Genomic DNA, 21034 nt, shown 5'->3' on the forward strand with positions numbered 1-21034 from the left:
TTTTCAGAGCTGCAATTCATTTGCAAATTTGACTCCCTCAATCAATGATTAAACAGACAGTGGGAGTTGTTGGCCCATTACCGAAGCAGTTCCTCCACTCTTGATGTTCACACCTCCACATTAGCAACTGACAGTGGGCCACATCCCCCAACTGAAATGACTTGATTTCTCCTCTCGTGATGTTCGCAACTCCACAGTAACTGCCCATAACAGGCCACATCCACCCTGACTGAATAGACCTTGTCAGCTCTAGCCCTCCCCTTTACTGAGCCCACCTCTTTAAACCCTCCTCTGAAACCCCCCAACTCATGCATCAGACAGAGCAGGTCTTTGCCCATGAAAGCTTATGTTCCAAAATATTTGTTGGTCTACAAGGTGCCACAGGACTTGTTGTTGTTCTTCCTAATGCTGACCTTTTGAAATCTGTTCCTTTGTGGGACTCTGGTGCTGAAAGACATTTCATGTTAAATATCTGTAGGGATGTAGACTCCCAAACACCTGAAGGGGAGATCCCACACCTCTTTACGTTAGAAGCACATGATATGAGAATTGAATAGGAAAAGAATATATGATGGGCACAATTAAAAGATGTGAGCATTACTAAAGTGAGGTATCCAATTTATCACATTTCTGTTCCTCTTAGAGCAGAAAATATCTGCAGGGTCTTGTATCTTATGATGTAGTAATGGTTGCTAAAATTATTCTTCTAAAGGTGACCGCTTGGGAAGAGTTGATTCTCAGGGACCAGGTTTTTCTTTCTCTAATGGAAAACAAGACTTGGCGAGAGATTGAGGTTGGAATGTCTCTGTTGAAAATGCAGGATGGAAAGTGTTTTTACAGGTAAGAATGTTGGTCTTAAATTTGCTACTTTGTAGCCATAGTGACTGATCTGCAACACTGGCTGACTGAGTATAAAAACCCCTGAGCCTAGCCAAAGAAAACTGAGGTAAGAACCTTTAAAAACCTGCGCAGAGAAGTTCTAGGAAGCAGAAGGGATGAGACACGGAGATCGTATCCAACATTCTGTAAGCTCGACCCATCTCTTTTAATGCTAAAAACATTTTCTGGCTGGGTGCAATCCAGGTAACATTACCAACATCAACACAATACAAAGTTAGAGTGAATTCAAAACAAGACGCAAGATGTAGCTCAGTGGGCCAGCTTCCGACCAAATTTACACAGGTGTAACTTCGCTGCCTTCAGTGCAGAGTGCAGTGACTCTCACTTAGAGGTGTAAGCCAGAGAAGAATCAGTTCCGGTACGGATAATTTGAGAACTCTGTCCACAGAAAACAAAAGCAAGGATTAGGCTTTTCAAAGCTGTATTCGCCATTCTAGTGGCAATGTGGAAACCAGCTCTCCTGTACTGCTTTAAAAGTCTCAGCTAATGGCTTGTTGTCCTTTCCCTGGCTTATGTTGGTGTAAGTCCCCTGGCTTCAGGGGAGTTGTTGCTCACTGACACCTGTGTAAGATTGTAGAGAATCAAGCCCAAATATTAACTGATGAGGTTTAAACAAGAGCTAGACAGGAGACGGAGTTGTTCACCACAGGAAAATGTAATTTTTACAACTATAGTCACCAAAGCTCAAGAATTTTCAGCCAAAACCCAAAAGTTTTCAGTTTTTTCAGCCACACCCATTTCAGTTCTTTTTAAAACAAAAACTTGACATTTTAAACTGGAAGAGTTTACAGGACATTTTTTCAGCCATTTCTAGTTTCAAATGCGCAAAATAGCATGATCCACCTCCAGCTATACACACGCCGGTGCCTAAAGTGCAGTCTCGAGCTTAGTCACTGAGGTTATTTCATTTTTGCAGGAATCAGAGTAAGTGCCAGAGAGGTTGTAAAACACAGCGAAGCGCCTTTCTGCCTTTGCACAGGTTGGATGCTCGAATTTCAACTGTTTATCTGGTTCTTACACCAGTAAAACTCTTATACAGACTAAGGTTTCATCACAGAGATCAGAGTTTTGTCTTTCTGAGCTGTGCTGCTGGACTCCTGCTTTTCCATTTGTTCCACTGTGATTTTTTCAGAACTAGGGACGAGCCCAGCACCATCGTTGCAGGCTTTTGGACAGGGGTGGGTAAGATACGGCCCATGGGCCAGATTCAGCCCTGTAAGCCTTTTAATCTGCTCTGCAGCACACCCCTACAGCAGGGAGCAGCATCACTCTTAAGCAGCTGGCTGCTCCCTGGGACTCTCTGGCATGTGGAAGGGGAGAGCTGCCCCCACCCACTAGCAAAATCTCTGGAAACTGGCAAAGCTTTCCCTCTGCAAGCGCAGAGAGCCACAGCAAGCAGCCCATGGACTGGGGGCTGCTGGCAGGCAGGGGAGCCATTCTAAGGGTGCTCCTGGCCAGAGCCTGCCTTTTGCACAGCACCTCAACTCACTCCCAGACCCTGCAGCCATCCCTATGCCCCTCTGCCAGGTCAGAATCCTCTGCTGCACCCCTGGACCCTGCACCCCAAATAACCCCCCAATCACCAGCCCCTCCTGCACCCCATCTCCCTCTCAGACCCCGTGCCCCCTCCTGCACCTCAGTCCCCTACCCTGAGCTCCCTTCTGCACCAACCTCCATCCCTGACCTTGCATCCTCTCCATAGGAAAGTGCAGCCCTTGAGTATTTACCAAACGCCTGGAGTGGCCCCCATCAAAAATTATTGCCCACTCTGGGTTAGAACTTAAGGGTGCAAATGTATCCACTTGTATGGACCTTTAACTTTGCATGCCACTGGGCACAGAAGATAGCCACAGTAGGCGACTGCTCTTATATAGCCACTTTATGTTATTCACACAAAGGCCAAAATCCGTAGCATACAGCGGTTTGTTTATACGATATTGAAACATCTGCTGCTGGTGTGTGTCAGTGGACTTAGGCTCACTGAGCTTTTTAACTTCAGTGTAGACATCCACCTTTGGCCGACAACCTGGGCTGTGGCATTCCAGGTGGGTGATGGGTCCCAAGGCCAGGCACCCGTACAGCAATATTCAGCTGACCTGGCCCTGCCACAGACCTTTTTATTCCAGTACAGTCATCCCCAGATGGATCAAGTGCATGGCACCCGTCACCACTTGCACATTCTCTCCAAGAAATGTGGCAGTACAAAGTACTCCATTGTGACTCTTCATAAAAAGCCATTTAGAAAACAATAACTAAATAGCATCAGTGCTTCCTCCAGCAGGAAAATGCATAAATCAAACCTATTTGGGAAAAATGGAGAACGGGCCATTAAACACACATGTGCAAAACTGTAAAAACCATTTGCTGGGTTGGCTGTTTCCTCAGTCAAATAAATGGGCAGGATTCAGACAGCCCGCCAAAAGACTGGCACAAATTAGAATCAGGGAAACTAACATGGAAACTGATGCAATTTGGGTACATTTACTAATCGTGCTGAGAAAAAAAGCTCTCATGTTGGAATTGATCTCTTGGAAAATCCTGTGTGAGATGCACCGTGGCCAGTCTGATACATTCACAGATCATGAGTTCGCCTCCTCAGCGACATAAGATTAAAATACCCAATGTGGGGCTCTTTGTATTATGTTGTATTTTCAGGGTCACATTTTCAAGTTTTTCCTCCATGCACATGAAAACTCAAAACACATATCTTTTACACAAAAGCTGAGATTCTCACGTAATCTCTTGACTACAGGAGTTGGAGCTTAAGAAAAGCCTATAATATTGGAAAGCCTGTGATAAAAATCCACACAGCCTGGCAAGCTCTCGGCAACACACGCATTATGCCATGCTCAGCCCATGAAACATGAGGCTCTGGGTCTGAGATGAGTCTTAAAACCAAACTATACTCAGGGCCGTGACAATAGCAGCCACAAGAGGTTGTGTGGGCTGCTGCATCCACGCCTCACCCCTCAGGCCTGGTCTGCACTGTGAGCTTAGGTCAATTTTATAACGAATGTGTCTACACCACTAAGCCCCTTCCACCAATCCTAAGGGCTTTTATAATCGACTACTCTACTCACATTAATGAGAAGCGCAGCACTAACTTTGACCTTCCTGGGTCAGTTTTGGGGTAGCGTCGACACAGTTCAATTTGATGTGCTTTGCCTCTGCAAGGCGTCCCACAGTGACCGCCCCAGCCAGCACTTTCAACTCTGCTGCACTCCCAGTTACACAGGAACCTTTGAATCTTATTGCCTGTGTGGTCAACCTGGTGAGCCCAGCCATATCCCAGACCACGAATGCCCAGGGTTGCAAACGAGCTCCAGCATGGAGTATGCAGTTGACAATAGATCCCACTATTGAGTGGGGAGAAGAACCTGTGCAGGGAAAACTCCAAACCAGCAGAAGAAATGCTGAGATCTATGCCAGGATTGCACAGGGCATGGGGGAGAAAGGCTACAATAGGAACACCCAGCAATGCCACATAAAAGTGAAGGCGCTCAGGCAAGCATGCCAGAAGACAAAGGAGGCAAATGGTTAGTCCAGGTCAGAGCCACAGACATGCTGCTTTTATGAGCAGCTGCATGGGATGCTAGGTGGAGACAAGACCAGTATCCCAAAACTGTCTATAGATATCTCCCATGAGACTCCTCACACAGCCTTAGGCAAGAACAAGGAAGAAACTGTGGATGAGGAGCCAGAGGAGAATGTGTGGCAGGCAAGCAGAGGATCCATTTTTCCCATGCTGGAGCCAATCCCCACCCCCCACAGAACGGATTGTTTCTGGACCCTGATGGCAGGGAAGGCACTGTTGCTGATTGCATGTTTGCAGTCATGCTATAGTGGTTAAATGGAATTGGGTTCAATGTTTGGTCTGCCCTGAACAATTGGGATACAGTGGCAGCCAGTCCATCTACTCTGTGCTTCGAGGTGCATTGTGAATCCTTGCTGCACGTCTCTGCAAAGTTCTCATCCAAATACTCTGCAATTCTTCTCTCAAGGCTTCCTGGCTGGTCTACCCCATTCCATCCTCCATGGTAGGACCTTACTACTCCAAGCCAGCAGTAAGTGATCTGGCATCATTGCAGCATAAAGCATGCAGAGCAGGAGGTGAAGGTTGGATATTAGGAAAAACTATTTTACCAGACAGGTGGTGAAGCACTGGAATGCTTTACCAAGACAGATGGTGGAATCTGCATCTCCGGGGGTTTAAGCCGGGGCTTGACAAAGTCCTGGCTGGGATGGTTTAGTTGGGGTTGATTCTGCTTTAGGCAGGGGTTGGACTCAAGACCTTATGAGGTCCCATCCAGCCCTAGGAGTCTGTGATTCTATGGACCTGGTCTCTGGTCACATTCATGCAGGCACCTCTCTCTCTCTCTCTCTCTCTCTCTCCTGCTCTCTGACCCTGAGGAGACTGATAGCCTGTGTGATTACGCAGGTGAAATGAAGGCAGTTTAGTGATAGCGCTGAGGCAATCTGCCTCTGTTTGCTGATCCCCAACAAATTATGACCCTGGGCATGCTGCCCTGCTTGCGATGGGCTTGAAGGGATCATGCTAGAGAACAGCCATGCTGCATGGGAGGGAAGTGGTCCCATGCTGACTGTGCACATCTGTGCCTCTGCACCCCAAATTTGCAGGTCCCCCACTTTGCAAATGCAAACAAGCGAATAAGCCATCCATGTGGCTGTGGGAAATGCAGGCTGTAGTTTGCGAGCACCTTCTCCCACATCTTCAAAGTGGCAGCAAAGGACCACTCCTAAAGTGTTGCTTACTGTGCCTGCAAACTGAGTTTTGCTGCCCAGTGCTCTACTGCGTATTATATTTTACTGGTAGGGGCTTAATTTAAAAGGCAAAATGTGACCTTGTACCTAACACATGTTTTGCGTTGTGTTGTGTTTCATTCACTATAAAAGAAATAACCTTCTGTTTTTAACATGTATCCTCTGTAAAAAAAAAACAAAAACAAAGCAGCAGAAATGTAGCACTTTAAAGACTAACACCATGGTTTATTCAGTGATGAGCTTTTGTGGGACAGACCCACTTCATCAGATCGATCTCATTTCCAATAAAGACTGACATTTGTAAGTACAGAGGGGAAAAAAATTGCAATAAAAACTGACAAAGGGAGATGAGGGGTGGGAGGATGTTAATTGTCCTGCCAGAGATAATTATGAGCATCAAAGGAAGAGAAGCAGTCCTTGTAATACATGAGGTAATTAGCGTCTCTGTTCATACCATGTGTTAGTGTGTTGAATTTGAACATGAATTCCAACCCACAAATTTCTCACACTAATCTGTTTTTAAAATTCTTTTTAAATCCGGACAACGAGCTTTTCTAAGTAGCTCTGAACCTGGTCTTTCCCCACCAAGGGCTGCCCACTTCCTTCCCATACTGCATTGCCTAGTGCCGTAGGTTGGGAACCGATCTCGTCTGTGAAGACTGAGGCAAAAAAAACACTGAGTACTTCAGGTTTTCCTGCATCACCTGTCAGTAGGTTACCTCCCTCATCCAGTAATGGCCACACACCCACTCTAATTACCCTCCTATTGTTAACATACCTGTATCGGAGAGGTAGCCGTGTTAGTCTGGATCTGTAAGCAGCATCTGATGAAGTGAGTCTGTGCTCACGAAAGCTCATGCTCAAAACTTTTCTGTTAGTCTAAGGTGCTACAGGACCCTTCGTTGCTGGAACATACCTGTAGAAACCCTTCTTCTTGCCCTTCACATTCCTTGCCAGATGCAGTTCCAATTGTGCTTTCGCTTTCTTGATTATTCCCCAGCATTCTCCAGCCATATATTTATACTCTTCCCTAGTCATCGCTCCAAGTTTACATTTCTCATATGCATCCTTTCTGAGTTTAAGCTCACCAAGGTTTTCCTTGATAAGCCAAGCTGGATGCCTACCATATTTGTTTCTCTTACTATTCAGCAGGATTGTTTGTTCCCATGCCTTAAGCAAGACTTCTTTAAAATATTGCCAGTTCTCCTGAACTCCTTTCCCCCTTCATGTGTGTTTCCCAGGGGATCCTGCCCATCACTTCTCTCAGATAGTCGAAGTCTGCTCTTCTGAAATCTGAAATTTTACTGCTCACCTTTCTTTTGTCAGAATCCTGACATCTCCCATCTCATGGTCGCTGCAGCCCAGGTTGCCATCCACTTCTATTTCTCATACTAGTTCTTCCCAGTTTGTGAACAGCAAGTCAAGCTGCGCATGGTCCCTAGCTGGTTCCGATAGCACTTGTACCAGGAAGTTATCCCCAACATTGTCAAAAACCTTCCTGGATTGTCTGTGCACCGATGTATTGGTCTCCCAACAAATGTCCAGATGATTAAAGTCTCGCATGAGAACCAGGGCCTGTGATTGGGAAGCTTCTCTCTGTTGTCTGAAGAAATCCTCATCTACCTGATCTGGCGGTCTACAGCAGACACCAACCACTACATCACCTCTGTTGCTTCCCCCTCTAAGCTTAAGCCAAAGATTCTTAACTGGCTTTTCTCCCTCCCTATACTGGAGTGCTGAACCATCATACTGATGATTTTTGGAAGAGACTCCATCACATCCTGGATTCTAGCTCCTGGTAAGCAGCAAACTTCCTGGGATTCCAGATCTGGCTGGCCAATGGATGACTCTGTCCCTCTTAGGAGGGAATCCCAGACCACCACCAGCTATATTCTTCTCTTAGGGGTGGTGGTCATAGAATCCCCATCCCTAGGGCTATGCATCCCATGCCTTCCAGTCAGTGGGCTCTTCTGATCCTGTCCCTGTGAGGTCTCTGCTACAGCATTCTCCACTGAATCACCTCGGTAGAGAGCCTGAAAGTGGTTGCTTACCTCCACCAGAGTAGGAGATACCTGAATCAGCTTTCTTCTCCTGGAGGTTTCATACTTCCAGTTTTCTTCCTTGTTTAGCATTCGCCTTCGCTGTCTGCTCAGCCTGCTGTGCCTGCAGTACTAAATGCTGCCTTCCATCAAGGAACTCTTCACCTTCCCCAATGGACCGGAGGGTTGAGATTTGAGCCTCAAGTCCTCTAACCCTCTCTTCCAGCTTGCACTTGGTATAGGCAAAATCCCTTCTATCGTCTGGGAGGAAGACAAACATGAAGGTCACAACAGCTGACTTGTCAGTAGACTTGTCACTATCCATTTTTACTTTTCTTCAGAAAGTTCCCTCAGAACCTTAGAAAAGGTTCAGAAAAGGGCGACTAAGATGATTAGGGGCTTGGAAAGGGTCCCATATGGGGAGAGGCTAGAGAGACTGGGACTTTTCAGTTTGGAAAAAAGGCGATTGAGGGGCGATATGATAGAGGTATATAAAATCATGAATGGTGTGGAGAAAGTGAATATAGAAAAATTATTTACCTTTTCCCATAATACAAGAACTAGGGGACACCAAATGAAATTGATGGGTAGTAGGTTCAAAACTAATAAAAGGAAATTTTTCTTCACACAGCACACAGTCAACCTGTGGAACTCCTTGCCCGAGGAGGCTGTGAAGGCCAGGACTCTATTAGGGTTTAAAAAAGAGCTTGATAAATTTTTGCAGGTTAGGTCCATAAATGGCTATTTGCCAGGGATAAAGTATGGTGCCCTAGCCTTCAGAACAAGGGCAGGAGATGGATGGCAGGAGATAAATCACTTGATCATTGTCTTCTGTTCTCCTTCTCTGGGGCACCTGGCATTGGCCACTGTCGGCAGATGGGATGCTGGGCTTGATGGACCTTTGGTCTGACCCAGTATGGCCATTCTTATGTTCTTATGTTTTAGTGCTGCCTTGAAGGGCAGAAGAGAAACAAAAAAATAAGAAGGAGCATGGGGCTCCCTGCAAGGCAAACTGCCAGACAAACTCCCTGTTCGCTGCTCACAATGTTTGCTGTGGCTGCCTTCTTAAAGGCTGCTGGGAAGGCCTGGCTCAAAGCCTTGTCTCCAAGCCTGCAAGCCCTGGAAGGCCCACCTGGAATAAAGCACTCTGCTAAATGCCCCTATTGATTTCTTTTCTGCCTATAAAGAGATTTTTCCCAAGACAAGGATCTTGTATGTTCAGTTTAACCCTTATCCACCACCATGGAAAAGTGCCACATCCAAAATGGGTTCCAGCATCTTGGCAGGACAAACCATAGTCCAGGCTAACATGAAAAACAAGACTGATTACAGAGCATTGTCCTGAGTACTGGGCCATTATGTTCCCTAAGTACTACTAATGTCCTTCATTAGCATATCTAGATATATGAACAGGTTTATACCTCTTAGTTCTAACTTTAAATACAGGAATGCTACATGTACACCAATAGAATATATGCAGTTAGTAGATTAGAAGTTTTTCAATGACAGAGTACATGCCAAATTTTGCAGAAAGCCTATATGAGTAAGGCATATTTACATTTAAACATATTTCCCTAAAGATTTATCGGCCTATCCCATGGGCTGAGGAGAACGATTTTTGCCCTTGCTCCACTAGGATTTGTAATCATTTTCTGAACGGTTGTCAAAGACAGTCTGAAGCAAGGTAGGCACCCCAGCACCTCACCCCTTGCTGGATAGATGTAGCGTTGCAATCCCTTTGCCTCAGGATCCATCTGCTATCTTTTGACCTACTACGGCCATAGGAGAATCCTGGACCGCCAAACTCACTGCTGCTCCCAGAGCCACCGAATCCTTTATCAAAACTCAGCAGAAGCATAAAAACAACCAAAACTTCAGCTGGTAGCCATCTCCTAACAGGCAAAGCCCCCGCTGCTCCAGAACAGGTATCAGCAATCCTTCCAAGGCTGAACGCTAAAATTTGACCTTATGTACAGTCCAAGTGCTAGTGATACTTTTTAAAGTCAATAATAGTCCTACTTTAAACAGCTTCATTAATAAATAAATGAAGACACAGAGCTTAACTCTTTAGGTGGTGACTGGTAGCACCAGCTGGTGTTTTGTTAATCTACAGGCAGCCTGGATTTGAGCAAGCTCCCCGCTGCATGGGGGAGGAGGGGCAGGACTGAGTTCCAGCCTGGTGTGCTGATGAAAATCAGCTTGCGTGCCGCTCCTGGCGTGCATGCTGGGGTTGCTGACCCCTACTCTAGACTATACTTCTGTCTAACCACAGGCTTCTGTCCTGCAACTGACCCCACAGCTCAGGGGCTGGCATGCTCCTCCCCGTGCTAGGGATTCAGGCAGGCTACTGCCCCTCAGGAGAAGGAAATCAGCTGGCACCATCCCATCCTCCATCATCTCCAGTCAGGCTTCCAGCTCAGCCCACTTTCATGCTGCTTCCCGGAGAGCATACACGCCACACCTCCTCTCCTTCGAGGTCTTCTCCTTTTAACAGAATTCACACAGCTCTTTATTTGGGGCAAGAGAAAGAAAGACTCCAATGTACTAACTCTCCCTCTGCGCCCCCAGCTATGCTTAATCTTTCATTAGGTCTGGGCCAACTTCCCTGTGCAGGCCCGTGGGTGAATTGGCCTCTCAACTCATAATAACTCTATCTCAACCTGAAGGAGGGTAAACACCCTATGATGCAATCACAGTTTAGCACATCTGTAGCCAAAACATGTTCTTGATGATACATTTTTATTAGAAATAATGATGTGAAAAAGTAGGGCACCGAAGTTAGGGAACCAACAAAAGACACGGTGATTGTTAATTGCCTTTAAAGTAGTTGGTGAATAGAGGAGAAAAAAAAATTATAATGGACGTTTTGATTAGCTGCTAACTGTGCCCAATATGATTGGCCCCTATAACATCGTTCCCAAATAATGGAAGAGAGAGCATGATGGTGTCTGGTCTTTGTCAGAGCAAGAAAGTCCTGGCAGGATCTCAGAGAAAAAGAGTTTGTATGAAATCAATTTTATTGTAAAAAGATGCTAGGTTGAAACTAATATTCTGCACAAAATTAAACACAAGGAGGAGTTAATTCTTTTTCATTAGGTTTTGGAAAGCCTGATTCATGTTCTGTCCCCACTGGTACTAACCATGCTCAAAATCAAATCACAGCCATATTTACTCGAGGGCTGTATGCCATCTTGTTTTACCGCTGCAGGAGAAAACACTGTTTTATCTTTATATGGCTTCTTTCACTCCAAAAAAGGAACCCCAAGTCTTGTGCCACTGACCTGCACCTACTTCTGGGGTGAATGGAAGTTTTCAAACTGCACAGAGCAGAGGAAATATTGACTCAGGCTCACTGGTTTCAACTTCTTGCTCATGAAAATCACAGAGACACATTTAGAGTAGGGTTTCCACTTCAGAATGCTGATGAACACATGCTGTATATTGTATATATGGATTAATAATATGTTTTACCTATCTATCTACACACATTAACCACTACCGGCTGAACCTCTCTAACCTGGAAATCTCTCATCCTGAAACCTAGATAATCTGGCATGATTTTAGCTGGATGACCATTTATCATTTGCATGGCCAAGTTTCCCATGGTCCCATAAAGTTCATTTTCAGCCTCCAGTCCTGGCTCTCAGGGTTCTGTGCTGTTATTTAGCTGTAATTTACCCCAAATGTCTTCTAATAGCCCAGTAAGCAGTTGAAGTGTTGGTAATACTGCAAGACAATATTGACCTCCTGTGGTCCAGCAAATTTTCTTGTCCACCACCATTCAGGTCCTGAGGGTGCTGGATTAGAGAGGTTCAACCTGCAGTAGTACGTGGCACCAATATTTTAGCAGCTATATAGCTTAAAGTGGCCTATGAGTTTTATATCACCCGACTCCCTTATGCCAAGTACCCCATAACCCCTTTCATTCACTGAAGTAAGTTTTGGTTTGAGCAAACAAGTTGTTGAGATCAGGACAGGCAAGTGCTTTACCTTAGCACCAAAAAGGAAATTACTCTCACAGGCCTGTACTGAAATGCCCAAAGGAACAGGACCAGCTCTAAGATTGTCCTGTTATTACAAACCAAGGTGGGTCTTTCATGGTCTCTGGGGCCTGAAATGCCTGTGTTCAGAACAGAGACAAAGGGTAACCATGGCATCAGAGAAAGAAGACAACATGCTCACTAGTTCAAGCTAGTTTCAGATAACGCACATAATACCTTTTACTTGTAAAGCGGTCGGGGTGAAAATGAATGCATTGGGGTGTACATTGGGAATACAAACGTTCCATCTATGGTGAATGTAATATGGCTGCAGGGGTCAGCTTCCTGAGACTGCAATAATATGGAACCTTTTTCTGGAATTATATTATTATTGGCTTAGAGTAACCAACCTGACTGGCAAGGCTTATTTGGTCTCTTGCACATATTTCATAACTAACGGGAAATGTGGCCAAACAATTGACTATACAATGGATCAACATGCTTTAACTTGATTGATCAGCACCTGGGATAGCCTAACCCAGGCGTGAGCAACCAGAGAGCACTCATTAATGTGTCCTTCTCACTGGTACTGCTTTCCCTGTGGGTCTCACTTGGACTTCTCTGGGTACACCCTGTGGTTCTTTGCGATGTGGCAGGAAGAACTATTCTGAGTCCTTCCCAGTGGATTGTTGGAAACTTGTCTGTATTTCTGGGTACACATGAGGGAATTGTGGGAAGACATTGGAGGACTAGTGGCACTGAAAAGATTTTACCTTTCTTCTCACTAATTACTCACCAGAGTTAAAGCAGGACCCCAACTCTAGAGAGCCTATATCCCCAGCCAGGCCATGTAAGCCTGGGTTGAAAACAGCGTTGTGCTCAGCTGATGAATGGATTTGTGTGCAGATAGGAAGGCAGTTAGGGATAACATCTGAAGAAATGCCCCAACTAATCCAGCAGTGAAGACATACCCTATCGCACACGTTTTTGTTCCCATATGAGTCAGCATAAACTCCCATTGATTTCACTGACGCAGAATCAATCCCATAATATTAGAAATGCTTTCAGCTCTTATCTCCAAGCCTGAAAAGAAGAATTTGTGTTTTTGGCTTTCCTAAGACTCACTCTGTTTCCTCACCCCATCTCCTGCTTATTCCAGCCACACCCACAATTATTGACAACATAGCAACAGCCTTGATGACTCTTTGGCAGCAGGTAGAAAGTCTCCTCTGTTTTTGAAATTAATCACTTTGTACGTCATCAGATGCCGGTTTCACTGGCCAGACCTTTTTGTCAGTTACCAAACAAAACAAATTTGTTTTCAGTTATGGAGAAATAGTGGCTGATGAATATTGGAAAATGTTATAATTAATAAGCTTTCTAAAGTTTTTATTGCTCAGAAAAAAAGGCCTTTTCAATGTAAACTCATCCTGGCCTGTCAGCAGTTAAATCTACAAGGGACTCCATTGCTTTCAGGCTAGTCAACAAGTCAGCTTCCAAAAACGAATATTAATAACAGCTGTAAAAAGTGATTAAAAATGGCAAGGCAAAAGTAAATGCCAGAGGGGATGGTTAGGGGCAGGAGCATCAGGCTGGTAACACCCAAGTTTCTTGGAGTCTCAGGTTCCAACGTTGGCTGCGTCAGCTCAGCTCATCTTCCTCCCCTGGAAGATAAGTGAGCACTAGGTGATTTCCGATGTGGTCATGTCTACATTACCTCAGGGCTTGATGTCTTGTGCCTGGTAGGGATGAAGGAAAGTGGCCTATCAGGGGTCGGCAGCTGACCCCTGTATTCCTCACTATCATGAGGAGCAAGGGAGGTCAAGGGGAGAAACTCTCCCATAGACCTTCCTCAGTGAGGATGGCCAGGTAAGTTGACTGCAAATAAGACAATTCTAGCTATGCAATTGCCATAACTTACCTGCCTCATGTAGACCAAGCCTATGTGAGAGTTTCATTCAGACACAGCTTACGAACAGAGGCTCTGACTAGTTTGTGACTCTGATGTTAAAGGCAAAAACCCATTGACTTCAATGATGCAATCTGAGCACTTAGTGAGCAGATGACCTAGAGTGTAGGTGACTTATAGGAGAGCAGGCCTGCTCTAGTACCCTAGGCCAACAAATGTTTTCCTTCTACACTGTCAAGCCATTTGGCTGCTTCCTGCAAATCAGTGGTAGCTGCATTTCAGTGGTGGTACACTTGATGAGTCTAGCCCAGGGATCTTTCTGGTTCATAGTCCCCACAGAAATGTCTAGTTTTAATAAGATTCCAGTGACACATCTGGGGTAAAAACCAGAAAATGAGTTGGAGGAAAAATTTACAAAATAGATGGCAAAGTCAGTGGAATTCGTCATATTCTGGAGGAAACGCTGTTAAAAAATGTAGGCAGATGTTGAAGAGAGCATTTAAGGCAAAAAAGAAAAATCGGAGACAGTTCAAACTGGATTAAATTACTAAAACAAATCTTGTAAAAGGTTGTCAAGGAGACTGCTAACAAGCTGAAGAACCATGTCTTATTTTCTTGTCAGAAGTGACATCACAGTCATAAATAAGTGACCAGAGCCCACAAGTTTAGCTTGCAATGCTGCCAAAACCGGACGCCTCAAATATCTCCTGTCCGTGTTGGAGTTTTTGTTTAGTACAAACTCTTGATATTCCTTAGCCCAGGCATGCAAAAGAAAAATACATTCGGGAAACACTACTGGGAAGGAAAGCGACCATTTTCTCAGGAAAAAAAAGAAAAACATTCTCCTGCACAGATCTCTCTTCCCATCTCCAGTTCCATTCCCTTTTTACTGGAGTTTTGCATCTGCTGTCAGAAAGGGTTTTCTTCTAAAGGAACACACAACATTGAACACATTGTCTGCTCTAGATCTGTTCCCTGTGTCTCTGAGGCCTTCAGAGAGCAGGATTTGTAAGAACTGAATGCTTCTGACCCTCTTTACTATCTTAGCATCTCACAGTTTCTTAATTCACTTATTGTCCCCCAAGCCCCTCTAAGGTGGAGAAGAAGTGCTATTATCCCCTTTGTGCAGGTGGGAAACTGAGGCACACAGAGTCTAAGCCACTTGTCCACAGACATGCAGGAAGTCTGTTGCACAGCAGGAAATTGCTTCCACCTCTTCCAAGTCCCTGTCTATTACTCTAGCTACCACAGCATTCTCCTTGTGCAGATGAGTGGAAGAAACCAGGCAGTCTCAGTTCACTTTTCAGTAGCTCACGCACCAGCAAGGTAAGATTGTAAGATATGGTCAGTTTTAGGGATGGCCCCTTGGCTAAGTTTTCTAGAATCAGAATATCCTCCAAGCTAGATTGTTCTTAAGGAAGGTCAAAGTTTGAGCCTCTGACTCTCAAACTGTGTCTTGTTATTTATGGTTGCTGGTCTTTGCTCTGCAACAGATGTCACAGGCTACAAAGCTGGTTCAAACATAGACCTTATAGGTCTCAAGACAGTGCTGCAGAGTAGTCATGTTAGACATTATTGAAAATGTTGCCTGCTTCAATGGTTTGAGCTGCTGCGTCAGTGATAATAGCGCAATATACCTAGACAGGTGTGGCCTTAGTTTTACTCACACAGCTCCTGGGGATGGAGTTCTGTCCCATCTTGTGGCACTCAGACTGCTCCGGGTGAGATTGAGTTTTGGCTTTATCTAAGGGTGCGGTGGCTTTCAGCTCATGTACCAAGCTTCAGAGGTCCCAGGTCTGATACCGCCCACCAACAACTGGGGTCTGTCAGCCCTACGTTAGCTCCTCAGATGTTTGCGTAGCTGGAGTGGAGCAGAACTGGAGAACGTTCTGAGCATGGCAGAACTGGGGAATGAGTGGAAAAAGGCCGTGGAAGGGAGCAACAGTGCAGCAGCCCATCAGGTTTCTCAGCTGAGAACCTCTTCTCTGGGTGCTTCACCTGCAGAGAGGGAGTGTCAGCAGTTTCTGTGGCACCTCTCTGCCTGCTCCAACTGCGGGAAGGGCTCTCCCTCGGTGTGGAGATGTACAGGCTGAAGGAGAGGAAATGAGGGGCACTAAACCAACACGTGTTGGTCCTCCCTGTATAACTAACGGTCAAGCCATTATGGGATTAATGGAGCCCGAAGCTGCTGACCTTCCCCGACAGCTCTTCCACAGTCAGATACCTCTCCGATGGAGTTCCTGGGCAGCAGTAGGGCAGGGAGACCCTGTGTGGCTCCGAAGGGAAGAGTAGGGACCTAAGAGCCAGGCAGAGGCTAGCTCACACATCAGAAGGAGCTCGTGTCTGCTCTAGCCTGGGGCTGCATTCAGCCCTCCCTTAGCTCAGGCTCTGGGGGCTGCTGGCAGCAGCCAGGGGATAAGCAGCCAATAGGAAGAGAAGACCTCCTGTGCCAGAGGGAGAGTGACCCAAGGGCCGGTGCTCCTAGCAAACACATCCTTCTGGGGGCTGAATAATAGCCCACTCCATGGGGAAGAGGAGGCCAACTTCTGACAATGACTTGTATTGGGGAACCTGCTGGGGTTTTCTTCCTGAGGGACCCCAACTGTGAGGATCCCACAAATTACCGGAAGCAGATGCTCGATGCAGATGCAGGAGGATTCTAAACAGTGACAAACTGAAAGGAACTAAGAAAACTCTGATGAAGATCAGAGTTGGAACAACATGAGCAGAGTTATATGCCATCTTGGTTCCAACGAATCCAGGGTCCTTTCCTAAGACATGGAGATGAGGACTGAGCATGTGGCAGGCAGGGAGTTCACATTTGCACAAAATCTGGTGCATTCTGAGGTCAAACACCCTGGTCTGGGACTCTCAACTAAACTATTTTCACTTTTGGGCCCTACCCAGTCATTAAAGCCCACATCTGAGGGCAGCATCTCTTGTAACAATGTAAATGTGTGGTTGATGCTACCAAATCCTAAACTTGGGAGAAAGCTTAGAAACGAGTGACAGTGACTCAGGCAACAATAATTGTAATGCCATGTAGAAATCATACGACTACCATTTATCACGTTGCAGAAAACCCAGCTGATGCATCTTCCAAGTGAAATAAAATGCTGAAAGTATTAAAACGCTGAAGATCATGCCAGCCAAAAGTTAAACAAACCTTTACACAATTTGAAATCTACAGGCATACAAGGCTAAAACTCAGAGACTCCAGCTCCTAAAAGCTATTGTCCATCATGTGGGATTAAGGAACAAAGTGAGTGTTCTGAGTGGCTGCTGCCATGTATGTAGATTAAAAACAGGATAACGAGAAGGATAGAAGGTGATTTCCCTGTACTACACAAGCCAAACAACAGATTAGCTTTCCAAGTCTTATCAACATTAACAACCTTAGTGTCTTTGATCGCAACTGGAAACTTACATTAAATGGCATGATTCTGACCAAGACCTTGTGGGCAGGGTAGACCAAAGAGAATCATGATCACCATCATGGAAGGTTAAACTCTGCGGAAAACACCCTGGGCTAATACTGTGTATGATCTGCTCTAACCGCAAAGTTGGGGTCAGCATTGTATCAGCTAACAGAGCCTGCCATCTTATTCCAACTCAGTGAGGTCATCTAATGAAGACAAGCCCCTAGCTAGTATGTAGCAAATTTTCGTAATATCCCTAGTCTGTTTCCCAGATGATTGCTAAACTCTGCACACACTCGTTAGAAAAATTGTGGTGCTCAGCTTGCTAGGACAAAGATGTTTCAATAGGGTCACACAGAGAGCTCAGTTAACAAGTCAGTGCAGTCAGAACCTTCCAGTGGGAAACTGACATTCTAGCCACCTTGATTAATGAAAGACCGAAGACAGGGGAGAAGTGGAAAACAAAAAATTAAGTTAAACTAAATCTTTGATAGTGAAATAATGCAGTGTGGAGGCTGGATGGTGCAGCGTGTTAGGTGTCTAGCCAGACACACCAGTAACACACCTAAGCTGCGTCTACACGTGCACGCTACTTCGAAGTAGCGGCACCAACTTCGACGTTAGGTGGCGAGACGTTGAAGTCGCTAACCTCATGAGGAGATAGGAATAGCGCCCTACTTCGACGTTCAACGTCGAAGTAGGGACCGTGTAGACGATCCGCGTCCCGCAACGTCGAAATTGCTGGGTCCTCCATGGCGGCCATCAGCTGGGGGGTTGAGAGATGCTCTCTCTCCAGCCCCTGCGGGGGTCTATGGTCACCGTGGGCAGCAGCCCTTAGCCCAGGGCTTCTGGCTGCTTCTGCGGCAGCTGGGGATCTATGCTGCAGGCACAGGGTGTGCAACCAGTTGTCAGCTCTGTGGATCTTGTGTTGTTTAGTGCAACTGTGTCTGGGAGGGGCCCTTTAAGGGAGCGGCTTGCTGTTGAGTCCGCCCTGTGACCCTGTCTGCAGCTGTGCCTGGCATCCCTATTTCGATGTGTGCTACTTTGACGTGTAGACGTTCCCTCGCAGCACCTATTTCGATGTTGGGCTGAGCAACGTCGAAGTTGAACATCGACATTGCCGGCCCTGGAGGACGTGTAGACGTTATTCATCGAAAGAGACTATTTCGATGTTGGCTGCACGTGTAGACGTAGCCCTAATGTCCTAGGTTCAAACTCAGTTTAGGAAGCAAGGTTAAATGAACTTGGGGGCATGACTTACATGGCACCCCTGAAAAACTCTGAACTGACTTAAAGGAACACGTACGCACATGGGACCACGAGTTCTTATCCAGTAAGCCCCCAAAATGCGCAACTGTGAGTTGCGCGTAACTTGGGTTAATGCGGGTTAAGCACACTCAAATCCATTCTGTGGCTGTCTGCACACCTGGTTCCCCCAGCTAGGGGAAACTGAGCAAATGGACCCCGAGCCACCACAGCTGTCCATCCCCTGGTTTCCCCCAGATGGAAGAAACTGGGTCACAGCTATCTGCCTGGCATAGCTTCTCCCATCTGGGGGAAGCCAGGGAGAAAGACAGCACAAGTTAAGCACAAATTGAAGTTGTGTATTTTGGAGTGTACTGTAGTTTTAAGGTCTGTTAAACTGAAGCCAAATTCATACCCAGGGTAACTTTACTGAAGTGAGTGGCTATATGCTTGAGGCTGCCATGAAATTTTACGATGTTTTGATGAATAGAGTGTAATTATTTTGAGTTTACACAAACCAACTAGGTCTGAAAATGGTCCCTTGAATAGGTAAAGGAGACAAAGCAGGTCTGATGCAGCAGCTTCCTTTCTGTTTGAAGGAGGCACCATGTGAAGCAGTTTACTCACTAGGACATAAGTCACGACACAAATACCCAGTTGTGAACCTGTGTTGGATTTCCATGGGGGTAAAAGGATGATTTCCACCCCATCCTGCAGCTGCAACCCCCGTCTATTGTACACAACTCCACAATTGTGACTGAAGGTCGATCATGTCTTTGTGCATCATGAACACAAAAACCAAATGTTCCCTCATACAACAGATCAAAATGCCATCTTTCATTTCCTGTGCATTGGTTGACTGCAAGACAAGGCAAAGGAATGCCAGACCAGGGTACCATCAGACACTTTATAGAGTGCTAAACATTGACCCTTGCCACTTCAATTATTCCCCTTGCCACCTGTTTGCACAACCATCAAATGGTTTGCTGTAGATGTCTGTACTAAAGGAGTTCTGTCATCTCCAGTAGATGTCAGTAGGGCCTTGGAAGAACACGTACAGCAGATTGATCAGGTTCACGTTTATTTGTGTGGCCTGCAGGCAAAGATCCAAAAGTTTACAGTATTCCATAAGTGCAGTCTAAAAATATAAAATAAAACCAAGTCTATAACTTGAGCTCCCTAAAGAGTTTAAGTTGCAGATTTTAAAGCACACATAAGCACAGTTTTAAGTATAGTTCCTATCATCCAAGTGTCAGAGCAACTTGATCCACCTATTTTCAAAGGCAAGTCAGCCATCGTCTGAAAAGAACAGTAAGAAGTAATCTCTCCAAAATGCACCAAGTAACCACAGAGTACTGTCCAAAGTGAAAACCTCTCAGATCTCACTTAGAGATGTGTGCAAAGCGTACAACATTTTGTCCATGTGCAAGGCATCAACACATGTTCTCTGTTAAGCAAGGAAAGGCAGCTTCACTGTGGCTTTCCTTAGATTAGAAGAAAAGATACACATCTCCCCGGGATGTTTTACAAGGGTTGCCAATGGCACAAGAGATCCCCGTATGGCTTTCAGCATCATACTGAGGTACATAATTTAGTTAGCAACAGCAGCAACTTTTTAGGCACTGGTAGAAAGATTTCCTTTTGTTCTAAAGCACTAAGCAGAGCCACAGCGTTCTGAGGTAGGGCTGCGCCTGGAAAGCTGGCAAGCCTAACTGCAGCTAAACTGACTACTGTGGGGACTCACTTTCTGTAAGAACTGAACTTAAAAAATCACAGGCAAGTAGCCAACACTAAGCAGAGCTCTCCCCCTCTCCCTTGTAACCGAATCTGGCGTTTGCAGCCACACACTGAGCCATATGCGACGGAAAGCTGCAGACTCGCATCTTAAAATGAAACAAGCACCTAAAATCTCAGCACCCAGCGGTTATTTAGCCTGGCACCTTCCCCAGGTGCAGCCCCCTTTCGTGCTGCTCAGGAGCCCCCTGCCATTATAACCCCCAACTCAGCGCCGCCTGAGAGGCTTCCCTTTTGTTTTAAAGCATTTTCTCCTTTGGGGGGGAAAAAAATACATACGAATGAATCCCACATGCAACTGGAACCCAGATGAGGAGCAGTGAAGGAACAGAGTTCGCTCGCCTTAATTTCCAGGCATCCCTCAGGAGCCGAGTGAAAGATTTTAGCCCTTTCACCTTTTTTCAGAGAAAGATCCCCTTCTTGACCCCTCTTGGCTTACTGTCGACCTTTTGCCCGGTGGCTTTCTCCGGCTGTTTTCCCTTTGGTTGCCAACATAAGCAAAAAGTGGTTCCCCCCTTCCCTTTTTAAAGCTTTCTGCTGCCTCCAGTGCCTTCAGCCCTGAGAGAGACTTTCCAGAGTTCAGCAGACGGTAAGGAGTAGAGGGGGCTTACCTGGTAGGAGGCTGAGAGCCCAGGCTACAAAGAGCCTTCTGTAGAAGTCCATGTGAGTGCTTCTGGTACCCTACCCCTACCATCCGCTTGCGGCACTGAGCCAGAGTGGTAGCCTTACTCTGAAAAAAACTTCCCCTTCTTCCCAGCCTTTCCCAGCTCCCTGCCAGAAGCTGCTCATTGAGAAGGAGTGGGAGGGACAAGCTAAACTTGTAGGAGGTACAGCACTAGATGACTGAAGAGAGGACTCGCTTTGCAGTGAGTCCACCCTGACAGCCTGTCCTGCCAGGGCTCCTCTCCCACAGCTCTGTGCTCAGATGCCCCAGCCTCGAGAGGGAGTCCCTGGGAGGGCACTTCT

The 21034-nt window shown here is 46.0% G+C and overlaps 1 protein-coding gene across 1 annotated transcript in view; it reads right to left on the reverse strand.

Annotated features, from left to right (window-relative positions):
* The window catches only part of ITGA11 (integrin subunit alpha 11), a 147518-nt gene extending 126708 nt beyond the window's left edge, over positions 1-20810 (reverse strand). The window contains exon 1 of the mRNA XM_075007012.1: positions 20680-20810. Within this exon, the coding sequence (XP_074863113.1) occupies positions 20680-20731 (52 nt within the window). The 5' untranslated portion in view covers positions 20732-20810. The remainder of the gene's footprint in view (positions 1-20679) is intronic.
* Positions 20811-21034: the final 224 nt, after the last annotated feature.

The sequence above is a fragment of the Carettochelys insculpta genome, chromosome 12 (assembly GCF_033958435.1).
Source record: "Carettochelys insculpta isolate YL-2023 chromosome 12, ASM3395843v1, whole genome shotgun sequence".
NCBI classification, from domain to species: domain Eukaryota; kingdom Metazoa; phylum Chordata; order Testudines; family Carettochelyidae; genus Carettochelys; species Carettochelys insculpta.